Source organism: Akebia trifoliata, chromosome 12 (genome assembly GCF_017979445.1).
Source record: "Akebia trifoliata isolate Shusen 1 chromosome 12, ASM1797944v1, whole genome shotgun sequence".
NCBI classification, from domain to species: domain Eukaryota; kingdom Viridiplantae; phylum Streptophyta; class Magnoliopsida; order Ranunculales; family Lardizabalaceae; genus Akebia; species Akebia trifoliata.
This window is the reverse complement of record NC_141386.1, coordinates 31,913,479-31,933,042: the sequence shown is the minus strand read 5'-3', so window position 1 is coordinate 31,933,042 and position 19,564 is coordinate 31,913,479. Positions and strand designations below refer to the sequence as shown.

The 19,564-nt window shown below is 36.3% G+C and overlaps 2 protein-coding genes, 2 non-coding genes and 1 pseudogene across 5 annotated transcripts; 1 reads left to right on the top strand and 4 right to left on the bottom strand.

The window, feature by feature from the left end:
- The first annotated feature begins 205 nt into the window (after positions 1-205).
- AUR3 (ataurora3) lies at positions 206-2,915 on the top strand. The gene is made up of 6 exons (XM_086419910.1): positions 206-518; positions 634-876; positions 989-1,084; positions 2,082-2,296; positions 2,382-2,454; positions 2,565-2,915. The coding sequence occupies exons 1-6, from the start codon at positions 375-377 to the stop codon at positions 2,664-2,666; spliced, it is 873 nt and encodes a 290-aa protein (XP_086276036.1). The 5' UTR covers positions 206-374; the 3' UTR covers positions 2,667-2,915.
- Positions 2,916-5,188: 2,273 nt separating this feature from the next.
- Positions 5,189-8,949, bottom strand: LOC147389563 (obscurin-like protein). Its single transcript, XM_086418872.1, has 5 exons — positions 7,247-8,949; positions 6,546-6,696; positions 6,300-6,447; positions 5,959-6,204; positions 5,189-5,660 (listed from the first exon to the last, which is right to left on the bottom strand). Exons 1-5 carry the CDS (start codon positions 8,892-8,894, stop codon positions 5,397-5,399), a joined length of 2,457 nt encoding a protein of 818 aa, XP_086274998.1. The 5' UTR covers positions 8,895-8,949; the 3' UTR covers positions 5,189-5,396.
- Positions 8,950-9,841: 892 nt separating this feature from the next.
- Positions 9,842-16,742, bottom strand: LOC147389560 (DEAD-box ATP-dependent RNA helicase 7-like; annotated as a pseudogene). The gene is made up of 14 exons (XR_015171001.1): positions 16,415-16,742; positions 15,843-16,076; positions 15,747-15,784; positions 15,340-15,393; positions 14,846-14,924; positions 14,601-14,755; positions 14,395-14,506; positions 13,306-13,407; positions 13,157-13,214; positions 12,534-12,705; positions 12,364-12,460; positions 11,720-11,802; positions 10,826-10,950; positions 9,842-10,499 (listed from the first exon to the last, which is right to left on the bottom strand). The product of XR_015171001.1 is annotated as a DEAD-box ATP-dependent RNA helicase 7-like (transcript).
- Positions 13,508-13,658, bottom strand: LOC147389562 (small nucleolar RNA snoR2/U65). Its single transcript, XR_015171082.1, has one exon. It is a non-coding gene; the product is annotated as a small nucleolar RNA snoR2/U65 (small nucleolar RNA).
- LOC147389561 (small nucleolar RNA Z112) lies at positions 13,724-13,891 on the bottom strand. The gene has a single exon (XR_015171080.1). It is a non-coding gene; the product is annotated as a small nucleolar RNA Z112 (small nucleolar RNA).
- Positions 16,743-19,564: the final 2,822 nt, after the last annotated feature.

Sequence of the window (19,564 nt, the reverse complement as noted above, 5' to 3'; positions counted from 1 at the left end):
AAATTAGGGGAAAGTGAAAAAGAAAGTTGTTATTGCCACACCATTTCCCTTGTAACCAGAAAGGATTTGCACACAATCGGTGTGGTGTTAGTCAAAGAAGGCGTGGCAATGGTAGCTCTCGTGAAAAATTAGGATAAAAGAACTCGGGTCTGTACCAGTCACGGATGAGTAAATCATTGTGGTTGGTGGATACCGAGATGACTCGCTTGAGTCAGTCCGTCCGAGATTAAAAACCAACGGCGCATTTCCCCTAATTCAAAATTTTGAAACCAGTTCCTCTCTCTCTCATCCTTCCCCAACCCCAACACTCCATTTGATCAATCTCCTTCTCCTTTGCCAATCTCACAAAACCCAGAAAAGTTTCAGATCCACGAATGGCTTCTCAAATTCAGGAAACCCAACACAAGGAAAAAGAACAGAAACCATCTCTCAAACAATGGTCCCTCCAAGATTTCGAAATCGGTAAACCTCTTGGAAAGGGAAAATTCGGGAGAGTCTATCTGGCTAGAGAGAAAAAGGTAACCTAACTCACAAACAAATTCCCAATTTCTTTCTCCAAGATCGATTTGATTCTCGCATTTGCATGTTTATGTGTGTGTGTGTGTGTGTGTGTGTGTGTGGGTTTTGATTCAGAGCAAGTACATTGTTGCTCTCAAGGTGATTTTCAAAGAACAGATCGAGAAATACAGACAACAACACCAATTACTTCGAGAGATGGAGATTCAGAGCAATCTCAGTCACCCCAATATTCTTCGTCTCTACGGTTGGTTCCACGATGACGAACGAATTTTCCTGATCCTCGAATACGCTCATAGAGGAGAGCTTTATAAGAAGCTTAGTGAATCTGGGCATCTCTCTGAGAAGCAAGCCGCCACTGTAAAATTCTTTCCCTCCATTTTTTAGGGTTAGGGGTTTATTTATTTCCATCCATTTTGGGGTTTTTAATTGTTGTTTATGAATGAAGATTCAACTTGTTTGGTGAATGCAGTATATTGCAAGCCTTACACAAGCATTGGCTTATTGTCATGAGAAGCATGTAATTCACAGGGACATCAAGCCAGAGAATTTGTTGCTCGATTTTGAAGTATTTTTCTTAATCCCTCTATTTTTTTTTATTTTTTTATAATATCCCTTATTGATTTAAGTATAATAATCTCTCTCAAAAGAAATAAACTTGGTGGCCAAGATTTTCCATGATGTCCATTTAACTGGAATTGGAACCAAAAACTCTGGTTTTGGATCCCTTTTTGCAATACCCAATTAGAGTTAGGTCAAAAAGGAATCGATAGGAATTGGAACGGATGTGATTATAGCCGAAACATATATTGTAGATGGGTGAAAGCTTTCCTACTTTTAAAGTTAATAGATTTTACATGAAATTGTTCAAAGTTTTTATATAAATTATGTATTCTAGCTTAAAATGGATAATCTTTCCTAAAGGTTTATTCGAAGATGATCTTTAGTTTTTGAAAAGAAAGATTAACGTATCTTTATTAAAACAAGTTGTAATTATTTTTGTTGATGTTTTTATAAATAATGTGTTGGGATTTTCGAAGAAAAAAAACCTTTGTAGAATATCTTTCCTCATATTTTATCATGGAAAAAGAATAGCATGTAAAGATGGAATGCTACTATCACTTGAGAATTATTTTGTCTTATCCGATTGTTGAGAACAGGAATCGAAGGGTACTTGTGATTCCTGGTTGTTATGGTTCCACTTCTAGATACCTTAGGAAGCAACCCTTTGAGCTTTTGTTCTTTGGTAGTTTAATGGATAGTCATCCTTTTCAATGAGAAAATGTATAAATATTTGAACTTTCTGCCATTAGGATTCAATATATGTTCAACCAACTTATCTGTGGTCCTCTCTTCTTAATTTCATCTAATTTAGGTTAATTCGCAGACTATTGTGTATGTTTCTACTTAGAACTTGCCTCTTGTGTTTCTTGAAAACGATTCAGATTATTTGCTAAACCATAACTTACCAAACTTTAAGTCTGCTTAATATTCTAATACGCTAGAGTATTCTAGTTGTCTTGAGTCATTGAGGAATCAAATTGAACTCTTATTATTTTTTGCAGGGTCGACTGAAAATTGCGGACTTCGGATGGTCTGTCCAGTCAAGAAGCAAGAGACAGACCATGTGTGGAACTTTGGATTATCTAGCACCAGAAATGGTGGAGAATAAAGCTCATGATTACACTGTCGATAACTGGACTTTGGGTGTCCTCTGTTATGAGTTACTTTATGGTGTCCCACCATTTGAGGCCAAGAACCAAAAAGATACAATGAAGAGGTAAGGAGCATCTTCAACGTGTTTCACTTTGTAGTAGTTTTACATGAATTTGTGGATAGGTTACAAATTATTCCCTTATAAACAGGATAGCGAAGGTTGACCTGATCTTCCCTTCCACTCCCTATGTGTCTATGGCAGCAAAAGATCTCATCACTCGGGTAAATTCATTCATAAGCATTCGCATTTTGAATTTGAAGTGATGAAGTAATTTTTTACAAAGAAACATGCAAGAACAACGTATTTGACATTGTGAGATAAAAATATGCAGCTTCTAGTGAAGGATACTTCTAAAAGGATCTCACTTCAGAAGATAATGGAGCACCCTTGGATTGTCAAGAATGCAGATCTCACCGGTACCTGTAATGACTAGCATTCCAAGCGACGTGGGTACATAACATCAGTTGCATAGCTCGGCAATTAAACTTGTACTTTTGTGTGTTCATAGTGTCTTTGATGGGGATTTCCGATGCGTGGTTCTAATACGGATAGAAATAGATTTTGGTATGTGTTTTGTGCTGGTCAGTTTAATAATCTGTAGCCCTCTGTACTTCGGTTGAAAATGTTGTCGGGTGTAATGAAAGATCTTTGTAATTCATTTGGACCTTGTGAACTTCTCTTATTCACCGCAAATTTGACTAAAAATGGTTATAAATATGGCTGAAAATGGTTATTGTACAACTACTCATAAAAATCATTTCTATATAACACTAATCACAAAAGAATCCGGCTTGAGAAAAAACAATGATTTACATTGTCATAAATCATTTCTGTACAACACTAGTCGCTAAAGATTGAATATCACTAGAGAAAAAATAATGATTGTATCTCAAACAAATCTAAATTACATGGAAAGAAGATAATGGAAGAAAAGCATTTCACAGGTGAATTGTGGATTCATAGGCATGTAGTATGGAACTTGAACCAACTATGACACGATTGATAACATGAACGAGCTTTCGCCAATTTTTAATCTTACTTTAAGACTATTCCATCATATTATAAGGGTTAAGGATTTGAGATTCTCTATCAGTTCTTTTCATAAGTGACTCATCCCTTTTGCTAAGCAATCCTTGCCATTTGGTTAAAGTCAATTTCCTCTAAAATCTCCTTTTTCGTTTGATTAGTTTCCCTTAGGAGAATTCTTACAACGGATAATTTAATTGTTCGGGGTTAGATCACTCCCAATTGTTGTCCCATTTGTTTGAAGGATGGAGAATCTGTTGACCATATTTTAATTCATTGCTCTTTTACTCATAATATTTGATCAACTTTTCTTGGTCTATTTCGTATTAAATGGGTCTTTTCTCGTAAGTTCTCATCGTTGTTAGAAGAGTAGGTTAATAATGCTTTCTCCTCCAGAAAAAGATTTCTTTGGGTTATGCTTCCCTCGATTATTACTTGGGGGGTGTGTAACAAGAAAAATAACAGGGTATTCAATAGTAAGATAAAAGCTCTCACAACGGTTTCTTGGAGATCATGGATTTGTTGTACCTTTAGTCGAAATAGAATATAGAGTTTGCGGGGATTACTTTTGATAGCTTTGTTTTTAGATGAAATTCTTTATGTAATCATTAATGTTTTAGTTTTCCTTTATTTTGTTGCTCTTTTTGAGAGGCTTCCTTGACCGCTTTGTACTTTGTTCTCCCTCTTTTCTTCATTATATTATACTTATCAATACATATATTATCATTACAAGAATCCCATTATACTCATGAAAGAAAAAATAGACTAATGATAAAAATGATGCGCTTAATTATACGCAATCTGTATGTGACTGATGTGGTAAGTTCACAGAACCGTAGATGTTTTTCCTTGTGTATCCCAAAGAAAAGGATCTATAGTTCTATGCACGTGCCATGTCAGCTACGTACGTTTTAGTGCATCATTTTATCATGACTCAAGAAAATATAAGCTACTAAGAATGCCCGGTTTAACTCTATACTTGGTTGTCTTTGTAATTCAACAGGGACCTTGATAACTTTGCTTTTTCTCCAAAAATTTGGCTAAAAATAGTATAGAACTTGAACCAAGTAAGATTTTCATGCACAGAAGTCTGGATATGGATATTGAATGATGAAGGTCGCCCTGCTGAAGTTCCAAAGGTGCACGGAGCGAACTCACAACACTTTCTGCTCTTTTGAGCCTTGTATAGTATAGTTCTAGTAGTTCTAGTAAGGTTGCTCAGTCAAGCTTGAACATGAAGAACAAGTGGGCATTATATGCCCCGGTGCATCCATCTAGCTAGATGAATCTGGAACGAAGGAGTAAGCCCCCAGGGGGTTAGATGCCGAATCATGATAAGGGGTTCCTGATCCCCTTTAGTGACAGTAGGAATTTGTCTAAAAGGTAAATTGCCTATCTTTGGTTAAAGTTCCCCCTCTCTACCAGTTGAGCTACTCTATTCTAGATTCTACTCTTTTGGGTTCCGGTTAGAAAGAAAGGGATTCAGAGATTCCTGATAAATAGTTGAGGCGATTACTAACAAATATACAAACGCAAGGCGCTGAAAGCACTCGCCCTATACAATAATTCAAGGAGAGAACGAAGTAGCTCGTGACGGAACGGAATTAGAGAGCTGAGAAGAGGCTCTAAGTAAAAGATCTCAACCGGGGAGAGAAAGCGGCAAAAAGCGCTATTCAAAACCAAAGTGGGATGCAGCGGGAACTCACTCACCCAAAGCCAAGGCAAGTGAAGAAGTGCTTTCCTTTATACTTGTAATGGGTTCTGAAGGAACTGGGCTTGGTTACCTCCTCCAACTTCAGCCTCCACTCAAGGATTACGTTAATTTTGCATTGGAACGACATCTTAGAAGGTTGATTCATGTTCTTGTACCTAATGTGACCAGACAGCCCATATAACTTGGTAACCGAACACAAGGGCGTACGTCATAAATTAACAAATTTGGGTCTTTTCTTTTTGTATTATAATTATTGAAAAATCTTCCAACAGATTTACTTATACAACCAGTGTTTCTTGGATATAATGGATCTTATGTTGCAAGCTTTTTTTGTTTTTGAGGCTATAAAGCATGAAAGTAACTGCAATGTACAAGGTAAAATATTTATTTTCTAAAAATAAAATAAAATATGAGGTTGGCGGGTCACAGTCGTGCGCTGATTCTGTCCATACTCAGCACAGAAGAGTCTTTTCCTTCTATCTTTCCCCCTTCACTAGTTGAATTACTAATATTTGTTTGGGAACAAAGGAAAGAAAGAGATTGCAACCATGAAACTAACGCAGGTTTCCTTGTAACGTCATCAGACTCTGCGACCAGAGAATATATCTCGTCGAGTACCATGTTTTGGCCATCTTTTGGCAATTGGAGAATGAATTGAGCTAGCAGCTTCATTAAGTTTGGTAGTACCTGAGCCAAGGAAGTAGAAAAGATATTATTAATCTGTAATAAAAATTAAATCAAAAGGTGCAAATCCTTGCTGTAACTTTTTAATCTCAAACCCCTCTATGATATCCTAGAATCTAGCTTTTATGAGTTACTACAAATCTTTTGCCTCTCTTAAGTTTTTATAATATCCCGACAATTCGTTCAATATAAAGTTAAATAGATCAAAAAATAGAACCAATGAACGAAATATTTAACATGGATCCAAATGGTTTGTGAAAACATACAAGGGATCAACTAAGCACACATAATTTGAAGCTACCTGTATATCCACTAGAGAAATGAGTCGCAGAAGCAACTCGAGTACTTTTTTACAAGGCTCTGAATCTCCTTGCCAATTCTTCCACATCCCAGCATCTCGTGCCATGGCATTACCGCAAAGAGTATTAGCTTTGTCGACAAGACTGTGGATACAATAAAATATGGCTGGGCTTCCTGCGGGGAGATGCCGAACCAAGGCTGCAACTCCTAAAGCCATACCTTCAAAAGGGGTAAGCTCGGGATATGCCTACATATGAAGAGAAAGAAAAAAAAAAATTGAGTACAAATCTTTGATTATCCATCTAAAGTTCTTGTTAGAGGATTGTTAGTATCTTTACATACCTCTAAAGCTCTCTGTATGTAATAGAAAACAAGTTGTTCCTTTAACAACACTCTATCGTCCTGATTAGAATCCTTTCCGGAGGATATGAAAGCAACAAATACTGAATGTGAGGCCCGAGCAACTTTTCCATTCGGATGTCCCATATATCTGATTGAATTTGTATTAAGTAACCATATACAAAATAGAAGCTGGCGAGGACTGATTGATTACTCAAAATCCAAAAACGTGGTATTCATGAAGGATACAAGAACATGGTTGGGGCAACCACGTTTCTGAATACAGGACAAGGAACACGTTCAATGCAAGTCGGAATAACACGCAAGTAAAATAAGATTCGGGCAGTTTGTACATCATCTCTCGACCAGATATATTCCATCTTCCCCGAGTATAAAGAGCCTACAAGAAAGAACTGGTTCAGAACTTACTGAATGGTTTCTATTAGTAAATGGTAAAAAATAAAAAAACTCAATTGAGAGCCACCTCTAAGAGCAATTCCAACCCACGTCTCTAAATTTGAAGAAGATGCTCCACACCACCGAACCAATTTGAACTCCAACCAATCCCTTCTCTAAAACACCATTCATCTTTTAAAATACTATTCATTCACTTTAAAAAGTAGAAAAGAGAAGGTGACAAACATGATATTTAAAACATGTTCCATGAAAAGAGAAGGTCAAAAATGACATTTATGGAAAAAAGGGGATAAAATAGGTATTTAAAAACCATGAATAGTGATTTAGAGAGGCCCTCTAAAACTTCTCAAGATCTCTATATTTGGAAACATGAACATTGATTTAGAGGGGGTTTCTCTAAAATAGAGACTGGTTGGAGTTAGGTTCTGACATCTCCATCCCTAATTTAGAGTTTTAGAGACAGGTTGGAGTTGCTCTAAGAATTGCTAGAACTAAAAAATCAAAGTGGAAAGCAGGATTGGAATGGATCACACCGTGAAGATTCGTCAATTCGGTGTAAGAAGGCATTGACTCGATGAAAGCGACACAAGAAGATTCGTTCTCCTGAACACTTACAACAACCCCTCGGATCACATCCGTGTATTCAGGCAACCTTACACGGCGGAAATACTCAACACAAGAGAATGAAATCAAGATCCTGACTGATACATCCACCTGCATTTCCCGGGAAAATTTTGAATTTAACTTGTTATTTGTCACCACTGAAGCAAATACCACGACCATTAGGAAACTAGCTTCAGCAATTTTCTCCAAATAGCCGAGTAACTCCTTCCCTCCACTTTGAAGCAACAAAGCAACTTGTCGATGACCCGAATAGACATCTTGGCAATAAACCCATATAAGATTTTCCACTACTGCCTTGTTCTCTTCATCTGCCAAGACATATTGGTTGCAAAAAGCACGGGTTATAGCCCCTGCTTCCTTAAAAAGAATACTATCCAGATGTTCTTTAACCTCATTAAGCCCCAATCCAGAAGAAATTCCAAGTGGGTATTTAACAGCCATTGTGTAGAAAGACCGTAAAGGGAATATCTCAACCAATAATGCAGACGTGAGGCACAAAAGCAAAGGAGCACGAAAAGAAACTTGACCGCTTCGAGACAGACCCAATGAGATACAATGTAGTACAAGACGATCATTAGGATCATTACTAGAATTACGAAAACCACCTGTTTTAGAAATAACATCTCTAGCTACAACTTCAATACATTCTTCCATAGAATTTCTCAGTTGGGGAACAATCTCTGGCCTAGGATTACCCGAGACAACTTTGTTCAAAGCTCTTAATGCCCCAGATGCAGCCATGACTACTGTAAATGGAGCATAATTCGATTTACAACTCGCCACCACAATCTCTTGGCACAAACACTCAATTTTCTTGAAAGATCGTAAATTGACAAAACCGGATATGACCCATTCCATTAAATGCAGAATCATAAGTCCATGAGTTACACGACCAAAAAAGGTGCCTTCTTTACTCCAAATTCTGAACATAGAATCTAAAATTCTACTAAAATAAACAGCCCCAGAAGAAGATGAAGCATACCCAATTCCAGCAAGAACTTCAGGGACAAGTTCTTCACACGATCGAATTGCTCGATACCCATCTTCCAATAACCTACAGAGAAGCTCAAAGCAGTCCCTTTTCGAGCTTTCGGGCAATAAGGGTACAGAAGAGAGAGCACCCACAAGAAGAACACCTTGTGGGACGATCGAATTGCAAGTCTCGACATTGGGTTGAGTGGAGAAAACGCGAGGGAGGACTGAGACGGCTAATTCGAGGAGAGACAAAGAGGGTTTGGAAGATTTTCTGAGCCAGATGTAGAGGAGTCTGAGAAAGAAAGGATAGGATTGGGGAGGAAGAGAGATGTGTGAAGAGGAAAGGATGGAGAGGAGGAGCTTGGCTTGTGGATCAGCCACGTGGAGGGAAGTTTGAGAGTTGAGGAGTGTTTGGAGGGATTGGAGATGATGGGGTTGGAAGGTTTGGTGTTGGAGTGAGTCTCTGAGCTCTGCCCATGCTTGAATGATGGCTCGAGCTGACGAAGAAGGAGAGGATTTGCTGCTGTTGCTGTTGCTCCTCAGCCATTCTTCAAGGAAAAAGGTTTGGATTTGGTTTGGCATCTTTGGCTCTATTAGGTTCTTTGGCTCGAGAGCTGAAACCAACTCTTGCTGGTAAATCTGGGGACACGGTTTTAAAAGCCAGGAATCTCGTCTCGTCTCGTCTCGACTAGGCTCTAGGCTCTTCATATACCGAGTTCAAAATGAGTCAAATCTATTAAACCGACATAAATTTATATAATAATTTTATTTTTTTTATTGATGGTGGATAAATAGATGCTCAGCCACAAAATTTATGTTTTATGTTGATTACAAACATTTAAATCAATAAAAAAAAAAATTATATGTTATATTAATAAAAAAACAAAACCTAGTTGACTCAGTCAAATTTTCTAAACTTGGCCATTATTTTAAAAATATTGAATGAGTCAATTTGGATCTGAATCGTGTCAATACGATGGATAATTCATATTGACCATCTTTCCCCATCTACTTTCAATTCGGGATGACTCGCTCAAGTCATTTCAATCTCAAACAATTTTAAAAGATTAATGATAAAATGACGAGTTGACACATACGATCCGTACACGGTTGATGTAGCAAATGCATAGAACCGTAAATCTTTTCCTGTGTATCTCAAAGAAAAAGATTTATGATTTTGTGCACTTTCCACGCCAACTACAGAGTGTCATTTTATCACGACTCATTTTAAAACCATAGTTTTGGGTGCATCCACCTTGTCTTTCGACGTTTTTTTAACCACTCTTGCAAGAACATATAAATAATTGTAAAAGGGACATTTTATCATGGGAGTTATAAGCTTTTTTGGCTCCAGAAACCCTATCATTTTTGGTAAATGATACCATAAGATCAATAGTTAAAATATGGAAACGATCGTGTCCTTTTTCTCGACCTTAGTGAGAATAAATAATTCATAACAAAAGTAATCACTCATATAGTTTTTGGTGGTCTTTTAGTGTGAATAAACAATTTCTAACATAAGCAATCACTTCATCATTGAAACGATAATTTATTTATATAGAAACCCTAGTTTCAAAACGAAAATGATCGCTAAATTATCAAAGTAATCTCTAGTCTGTTGTTTGCCTTGCAAATTTACAAAATTACAGCTATAAAACTGATTGAACTACATATATAGGATGTGCAATTACAGGTATAAATCCTAATTATCGTCATTGTGGAACTATAAGTACCGAAATCATAGAGCTCCCTGATTAAAATTGCCTCTACGGGTGGAGAAAAGGGTGTAGATGACATATTACATCGAAATCAAAAATTCCAAGCTCTTCAAATGCTCGTCATATTTCAACATTATTTTGCCGCTGAAGAGCCCTTCCTCGTTAATCTAAGAACTTTAAAAGGTCCGACTTCTTGTCCCATTTAAACTGTTTCAAGTCTTCCGCGGCCCCCATCTGTTGCCCATGGTTCCTTTCCCACCACTTTAGCCATTAGAAAATCTACCATTTCTTCTGTCAGAAAAATTGCCTCTCCTATTGCTACCACCACCTCTTTGGCCAGAAAATCTACCACCAAATCCAACACTACCACCTCTGCCACCAAATCTTCCTCCTCTTGACTGGTCTCTTTCTTGCAACCGTGGCAAGCCTTTCAACACCTCAATGCTCACATTAGCCGCATTTTCTTGACCTAAGGAGAAAAAAGGGAAAGATTAAAAACAAAACAAAAAAAAACTATAAACATATTCTTCGACTCTAGTTGCCTAAAGAAGAATGAAAACAGATTAAAGTAAAGTAAACCACTAGGGAAATTATCGGTGTGATTTAAAAGCTCGATATCCCAAAAGAATGTGGATGTAGATAGTGAAAGCAGACATGGACACACTTTCAATAAAGAAAGATGTGGCTCAGACCATTAGAATGGAAGAACAGGATTTTTTGGGACTAGGCTTTGATGATGATGATTTAAAATCTCAATATCATAATAATAACAAACCCTTTTTAGAGAGAGAATACCTGCAAGAAATGTGTCCACATCTTCAGTTGGCACATCAAACACAGCGCCCTTTCCATCAGCTTAAGGGTAAGACCCTTCCACCTTCTCCTCAGGCAAAAATCTCCTCAAGACCATGTAAGCAAACCTAAGAAAAACGTTGGAACTAATGAGAATCAGGCACAACAAGCAACTCATTTGCATATAATAGAAAGGAAACAAAAAAATATATATATTATGGCTGCTCTTACACCCAAATAGTATTGGGCCTATACCCTATAAATCTAGATAGGCAGATTTATCTATCTACCTACCTATCTATCTATCTTATCCATATATCAATGTGAATCAGCTATCCCATGACTATTCCAGTAATACTGCTTTTCATAAATTTTGGCAGCCAAAGGAAATACAATTGGTCAGACAGATAGTAACATTAATTAACAACTTAAAGACGAACATTCTTTGATGGGTTCGTTCAAAAGTTAGGACATTCTTCGATAGGTTTGTTCAGATCATAGTGATAAAGTTAGGATCCGGGAGAATTCTGGTTGGGAAAATTTCAGAAAAAAAGAAAAAGAAAAGCAAAGTCGGAGAAAAAACCGGAAAAATAAAATATACTCTTATTTATGGATAATATAAAACGTATATTTCATTTAGTAAATACAAGATTAGCAAAATTGCAAATTTTCATTACGGTTTGGATATGTAAGAATGTGCCCCAGTTGTAGAATCTAGTCCCTTTAGTACAAATATAAATATGTAAATGCAAGTACAATTCAAATTTCATCCTGACCTATTCATATTCTGTCGTAAAGATGAAAATTGCAGTAGTTCAAATCTCGAATATCTAAGAATTCACCAAAGAAGAATGATTGGGAAATAAAATTGTCCAATACTCACGATGGTGTGTGTACCTGGGTTTTCCAGCATCAAGAAGCACAGTAACATAGTTCTCCATGGAAGTAAGAAGTGACCTACTCTTTAATTCAGTGTAACCCTGCATAACCCACAGTAAGTACAGTAAGGGATTAAATGGGTCAGGTTTGGGCTGGATATGAGTATATCCATATCAAATCCAATTTCGACTTAGACCCTATTAGCTGAAACCATATCCAAACCATTTCGCTTTCACTAAATCTGGATCTGGATTCAACCCAACCAAATTACTTGATTGGTTCAGTCGGATCGGATAATTTCGGACCATTCAACATTTTCTTGCTATATTTCTTTCCAATTGCTATACTATTCTATTTAATATTATAGTTCTTTTATTTTATAAAATTCAAGTTACACTAAAGTAGTAGAAAAAACATATTTTGAAAAACATAAAAATATAATTTCCAAAGCAATGTATTGTTCGGATACAGGCGGATATAGGGATGGATCCGTATCCGACTCGGATCAAGGGACATCAACCCATATTTGACCCATTTTTCATTCGGATCTACTCCAAGGGTCCAAGCACGCTAAATTCAGATCACTCAGATTTCGGATAAATTCCGACCCATTTTATGCCCTACTCGGAATTGAATAGCACAAAGCAATGACAAGAACTCACTGCTGCCTTGGCAAGTGCCTTTGCAAGCAGTTCCACCACTGAGAGACCAGAGGAACTCAAAAGCTCCTCAGCTGCTGACTTGAATGCTGGAATCACACTGCATTTGAAATAAATAATATATGGAGAAGCAAGGCTTAAAGTATTTATCTAAGAGTGCGACACCAATATACCCATCAGAGACTTTGGTAATTGTCTCGGTTGCATCAAAACCAGCAGCCTTGGCAACATCAGCTGGTTGAGGAGCAGATATGTGCTCAAATTTTACCCCCGACTCTCTTTCTATTCTAGAAAAGTTTGACCACCTTGGATCATAAAGCCTCACAGCAACCCCAGTATTCCCTGAAAAGTTAATAACCACATAATCAGTAGCTTGACAAACTTGATATCAATATTAAAGAGAGCTGCTATTGGTACCTCTAACTTTTACTTATTACGCCCCAATTAAAAATAAAGAAAATAAGTTAACGGTTGAGAATAAGTAAGAGTTGGGGTGCCAATAGAAGCTCTCTTATTTATTTTTTTTCTTTTATTTTTACCTTCTTTGCTATATTTATATTTTTTGAGTTTAGGATTTAATCATAATTGTAAACAGCTACTGAAATTGGTTGAACGAGTGTCATAATATTGAGATTATGATTTGAGCCAAAACTCTGTAATGTTTGAAGAGTCTGTTTTCTTTAATTGGGGTGTGACAAATAATTTAAGAAATTGGGGTGTAATAAGTAAAAGTTGGGGTGCCAATAGCAGCTCTCGTAATTAATATAAAGAAACACTTGCTTTATGTAAATATCTGCCCTCCCCGTGCGTCCAGAACGATGGATGTACACTTCTACATCGCTTGGGGGCTCACACTGAAAGACAAGTAATGCAGTCAAAAGATAAGTTTGCTGCCCGAAGAATCCGAAGGCAAAATATGCATATAAGGAGAAAAAATATACAAACCTGAATGATGAGCTGAACATCATTGATATCCAAGCCCCATGCTGCCACATTTATGGCCACCAATGTCATGAACTTGCCTGACCTGAATCCAGCAAGGGTGACCTACAAGAAATACATCAGGATTGAAAGAGACTAACATAAATGGAAGAATCCATTACAGAGAAGATTTTTTTTTGGATAAGTAATAAATCAATCAAAAAGAGAATGTAATCGCAAAAATCGGCTCTGTGGATGAATAGCAGAGATCAATCCACAGATTCCTATCAAAATACGAAACAATGAATTATTGTAGATCCGATCATAGCATCTATGGTCAATGCATACCTTTGCTACCGTTGACGTGGCATCGGATCATAAAATTACAAAAAATTATACATACATATATATATATATAACAGAGACGAAATCATAAAAAGGAAACCCTGAGAGACCTGTTTAAAATCACATACACAGCGGGACCAATGAACCCAGCCAACAAACATTAAGAAATAGAAACGAACCTAGAGGAAGAACATTAGTTGATGGGAAGAGAGGATGCGCCGCTGCTGTTTGGAGTGTCATACAGCACTTCCTATCTCATAGGGATTTTTCACTCTTATACATACACACACGTGCGTGCATCACACACCCCTCTAAGATCAAAAGTCATATTTGCATTACACTAACACTTTCCTTATTAACTTAGTAAGATTTTCAGCCTTATTGAGGGTCGTTTTGCTCAAATGGATTACAATATTGGCAATCCAACACCACAGCCCTCTAGATTTCATGGGGAAAACTCAGATATATAAAAAATCCAAAAAAAAAAAAAAAAAATTCTTTTGGATTTGATCCAAGGTTTTGAAAATGGACAGCTACTGAACTTCCACTTAACTCCCAAATTTAAAATTACAACTCAACAGTGAAAAATTACTTTTTTCGGAATTTTTTTTTTCCGAAGTTCATAGAACTGTGTCCTCTACAACCCTGAAGCATTGGATCATGGTCTTGGATGCCACAAGTTGAGCCCAAGGACCCTTAGTAAGGGTGAAAACCTTACTAACTTGGTCCGGCTAGTCAGACTCTTTGCCTTATCAGTAGTAAACTTACTTCACGTGTGGCCTGCTGTATATCTCCATGCAAAGTACGTGCATCAGGCAATAATCCAGTAAGCTCTGAAGCAGAATCTTTTGTCTCAGTGAAAACAATTGTCCGGCCACCACTGAATCATATTAATCCCAGAAAGAAAAATAAAAAACAAACAAAAAGAAAGGAGGACTAAATGGTCCTAATTAGGAAGATCTTAAAAAACGAACCTGTTATAACATCGAATTATATCCAAAATAAGCTGAGATCTGGCAGAACTAGAACAGGGAAGAACAATATGTCTTACTTCAGCACTAGCCTTCATTCTCTCGTTACGGACAAGGTCTGCCGTTTTCTTGTTTGGTTTAAGAAACCTAGCAGCGATCTGAAAACACATAAAAGAACCAAAAAACTATTACACATAACAGACCATAAAAATAGCTTTTACAAATTACAATGTTATTAAGAGACGCACATTTTTCACCCAATCAGGTAAAGTGGCGCTGAAGAGGAGTGTCTAGACTTTGTTTAAATCTTCAACCTTACCTGCAATATCAAAATTTGACCAACAAAAAGTATTTGCAGGGCACAACCATATGCAGTAGTTAAAGCCCTGTCAGTTATTATCAGTGTCGGAGGATCAATAATTCCCTTTCACTAGTTAAGTTTATTTTAGAGGGATGAAAAGTTTCCACTAACCATGTATGTAATAACAACTGCAATGGGGATGCTTACCTTAGAAATATTGCCACCACCGGCATCATGTCATAAACAAGTGTCAGAATATCTTAGTCAAATATTTTAGAAACACACCTCAGTTAAATTGGTGATATTATGTTCAAACAACCCCCCCCCCCACCCATAAGTTTATTTTCTTCATTATTTAACAGTGATATCTTGATTTTTTTTCCCAACTTTGATTTATTAATTTAAGTATTTGAAGAGCATTTTGAAAAAAATCAAAATTTTACCATTAAATCATCTAGAAAACGCAACATTGACTTACAGTCAAGGGGGTTAAACCTAATCTTGCATTTTGCATGGGGGTAACCTAATATTACATTTAACAGGGGGGGTATTTCTAAAATACCCAATATTTTATTGCTTTATCAGATATCTCATTAGCATTATTATTTTAGCATTTACCTTAAAAATATTGGGGGGTTTTATTGACTTCATAAGAAGCATATGATAAGAGTACCTAGAGAGATAAAGTGGTGACATACTTTCGGTCTTTGGGATCAAAATACTGGCCTTTGTATTGTCTCCATGTCCAAGATACTTAGTTTACAACCTTTCAGTTAAAAATTTTGACACATTCATGAAAATAATCAAATGAAGTTTAAAAAGAAAGAAATCAATAAAATATAAAACACTTCACATGAGCAATGCTTCCCCTTTCAAAATGATTGGACTCCATTGCATTGGCCTAGCATGTTCCACGGGAACAAATTCAAATGCAAGAATATAACAAAATTATCACATAAACAATGCTACCCCTTTTAAATTGATTTTCTTCTATCATGTAGGCCCAAAATGTTCAACAAAAATCAATTCAACACATATATTACCTGGTTGGCAAGCTCCCTTGTTGGTAAAAGTACTAGGACACTTGGTGCCTTTCCATAACCTGTCTTCCACGATGCCTTAGCTGGCCCATTCATTAAAGACTCCAATATTGGTAGGACAAAAGCTAAAGTTTCTCCCTATAAAAATTTGAACTAATTGTACAATATAATTAACCATACTGGTATTCAAGACTTCAAGAAAACAACCCAAACCCATCAATAAAATAAATAAAGACCTCAACAAAATAAAATATAACTCCAAAATTGCTGAATTAGACGAAAACAAGTGTATGAAACATTCAAACAGAGAACAAACACTTATAATTAAAAAATTAAATTAAATTAAATGGGCAAGCGCAATTTTTGTTGGGTGCATAGTTGGATACAAAGTTTAAAATCCAAAATCCAATAACATGTGAAGCAGAAATTGAATAACTAGCATGAGTTGCTCAAAGCAATTAAGCCCATAAGTATACCTGTCCTGTGCGTGCTCGACCAACCAAATCAGACCCATCAAGAATAGTATCGAAAGTCATAGCCTGGATGGGAAACAACGACTCAATTCCCTTAAGACTTCAACATATCCTCCAAAGCCTTGGGAATTCTGAAATTCGAAACTTAATTCGGGTTCTTGTTCCTATCATCCTCCTCGTCATCAATCAACTCTCCATCCTCATGGCTCTGGGTCACTTTCTGCTTCTGCTTCTGCTTCTTATAAGAATCAATGGGTTCTCCAAATTCAGAGCTGGTATCTCTATTTTTCTCTTCTTCTTCTTCTTCTTCAACTAGCTTGGTTGTGACTGATCACTGTTCAAATCTTCTTCTGAATTCTTGGGTTTCTTGTTTTTCTTCTTCTCGATTGAAGGGTTAGTTTCCAGGGCTTCCTTCATGGTGATTTTCTTCTCTTTTTTTAGGATCTTCGATGATTAAAGAATCTGATAAAGCAACAGAAGGCATTACAAACCAGATCGAAGTGAGAGAAGTTACGGTTTTATGTTCTTGAGGTTTCTGAATGCTAACAATCGGTCGTTGGATGTGATGACACGGAAGGAAAGTTTAAAAACTGTCCAAATTACGTATTAACTGTTAACAACCATTATTACTTTATTAAAACTACGTTATGCCATTAATACCCCTAGGTTGTGTTTGATTTACAAGAATTTCTATGGGAAAAATCAATTTTACAGAAAAATGGTGCTTTTGCCTATGCTTGTTTTGGCCTTTTTTCGAGAAATTGATATTTCCTTGAAAATGATTTTTCAATAGTTGTGCGACAATCATCTTATGAATTTGATCGAATCTTTTACGATTACTATCTCGAATTACAATTTTTTTACTTAAGAAAAGAAAATGGTTTTTCATATTCAATCAAATGCGCACAAATAATTTTCTCAATAAAAGACTCTTTACTTCTTTAAAAATTAATGATCGATATAATGTTATGTTTTTAGAAAGAAAAGAGTAAAGAGAACAAGATCTACCAGAGATCTTATCTTTTTCTTTCTTTTATTTTTATATCAAGAGTGTTCGGACCAATAGTCCCAACTAGGGGGCAAGGCAACTGGCGACTTAGAGCGCCATATCTCACCCAAATCCCCTCATCACATGCAATACCCCATAAAACTACACATACCAAATATGTAAAGATAAATCCTTGGGACTTGAGAACTTAAGACTTCTCCCTTTTTCGAGGGAGGGAGACCCTAGTCGCTACACCCAACACTTATTGGTTACTAGAGACTTTATCCTTATTGCTCTCTCCGTCAAACTCCACAAATGATTTTTCATCATCAGGAGAAATCCTATAAAAACATGAATTTCTTGAACATTGTCAGTTAAATCACTTCAAAAATGTTCTTCAATCATTCATCACCAAAAAAATTGAGGGGGAGGGAGGTGAGCGTGTGGGGGCAAATGGGGAGAGAGGCGAGGGAGTAGGAACAAATGGGGCATGTAATCAGTCGAAAATATAGGGGTGTCTCAAAGTTTTGTGGGGACAATTGCCCCCACCAGCTCCTTACTAACTCCACCCCTGATTCTTCATAAAATTATGATTTGGTTTTGACATAGCCTCGAGCTTTATATAGATGCTTCATTGATTAAATTTCCCTTACTTACTTCTCAGAGTCTTTAGCCATGTCAAACTCACAAAAATATTATTAGACAGGTTGTAACTAAAATCTAGTGTTAGAGATTTTGAGGGGAAACGTCGCATTATATCTAAACCAAGGTTATCCAATTTGTTAAAGAGGCACCGAATCAATTCGATTTGAACTAATTCGTACTACAATTCACTCTTGGTATCTGACAATTAGCAAACCTAACGAATTTCTTTATTTTACTTTAATTTCTTCACACCCTCTCCACACGTTTATATATTGAGAGCTCTCCTAAACTTTTAAATTGATAAAATACCCTTTTGACCTTAGTCTTTATTAATAAACTAAAGAAAAATGATCAGATACCTTCATCTATTTTACTTTATTCATCACTTTGACCTTCAAATGCCCCAATCTCTCTCTACCCCTCTGAGTCGGGTTTGTTCTCAATTGGCAAACTACGAATTGCAAACACGAATTAGAACTGAATCAACCCACAAATCAGGTAACATAGATCTAGACCAAATACTAATAAAAACAACGCAACATTGATAAGAAAAAACAGTCAATCCAAGTGGGGTCAATCGAAATTGAGATGATATTGAGATGCCTCATCCCATAGGTTATAAATCGACTCCACAAATTTAAATCCATCATGCTAATGAAAAATTATTGCGTTAAAATCGTGCTTCAATCTAATTAATCTAATGGGTGAGTTGAGTCTTGATGTCCGATCTATACATATTAAAATGAAAGAATGAAAAAAAGGGAAGATCCAAACTGATTTAAGCCAAAACATATTGATCTCTTCTTCTCCTTTCTCTATCTCTGTCTCCTTCCCCTTGGTTTGAAGAAAGAATCTAATATAGGTGTCACTAAGAGGGAGTGCATCTTAAGTACTCAAAATACTATTTCTCGCCTCTTTTAACATACCTAATTTTTCAATGACTATCCATTTCCGATGATTTCTGATAATAAATAATAAAAAAAACTGTGATAACTATTGATCTACTCTAACAATTTGTGATGATATATGATGAATAGGGAACAACATATTTGATCTGGGTATTCATTTCATTCTTACTTCATGTATTTCGTGATGAGATATATAATGATGAGTACGTCGTTTCAAAAATCAACTTACAAGCTCAACACGAACATAATGCTTTATAAGTTTAAAACAACTTGCTAGATAGATCTTCACGAACTACTCAAAATGTATACGAAATTATAACACAACAGACATTGACATAATTATTACATTCCATTTAATATTGAGTATAATTTTTTTTATTTGAGTATCTGCTTTACTGTTATAATATGCATTTTGTGAAAATCTGCCCAACATTTAAAATTAGCCCAAGGACAAAATCATGGCTTTTATCAAGTTACAAAAGGATGAGAACCAACTACTCAAATAGAGAAACTTTTTTTCTTAGTAAGGGTCGTTTTGCTCAAATGGATAATCACATCATCAAAATCCGACACTGCAATTGTTTGAGTTTCATCGAAAAACTCATATTTAAA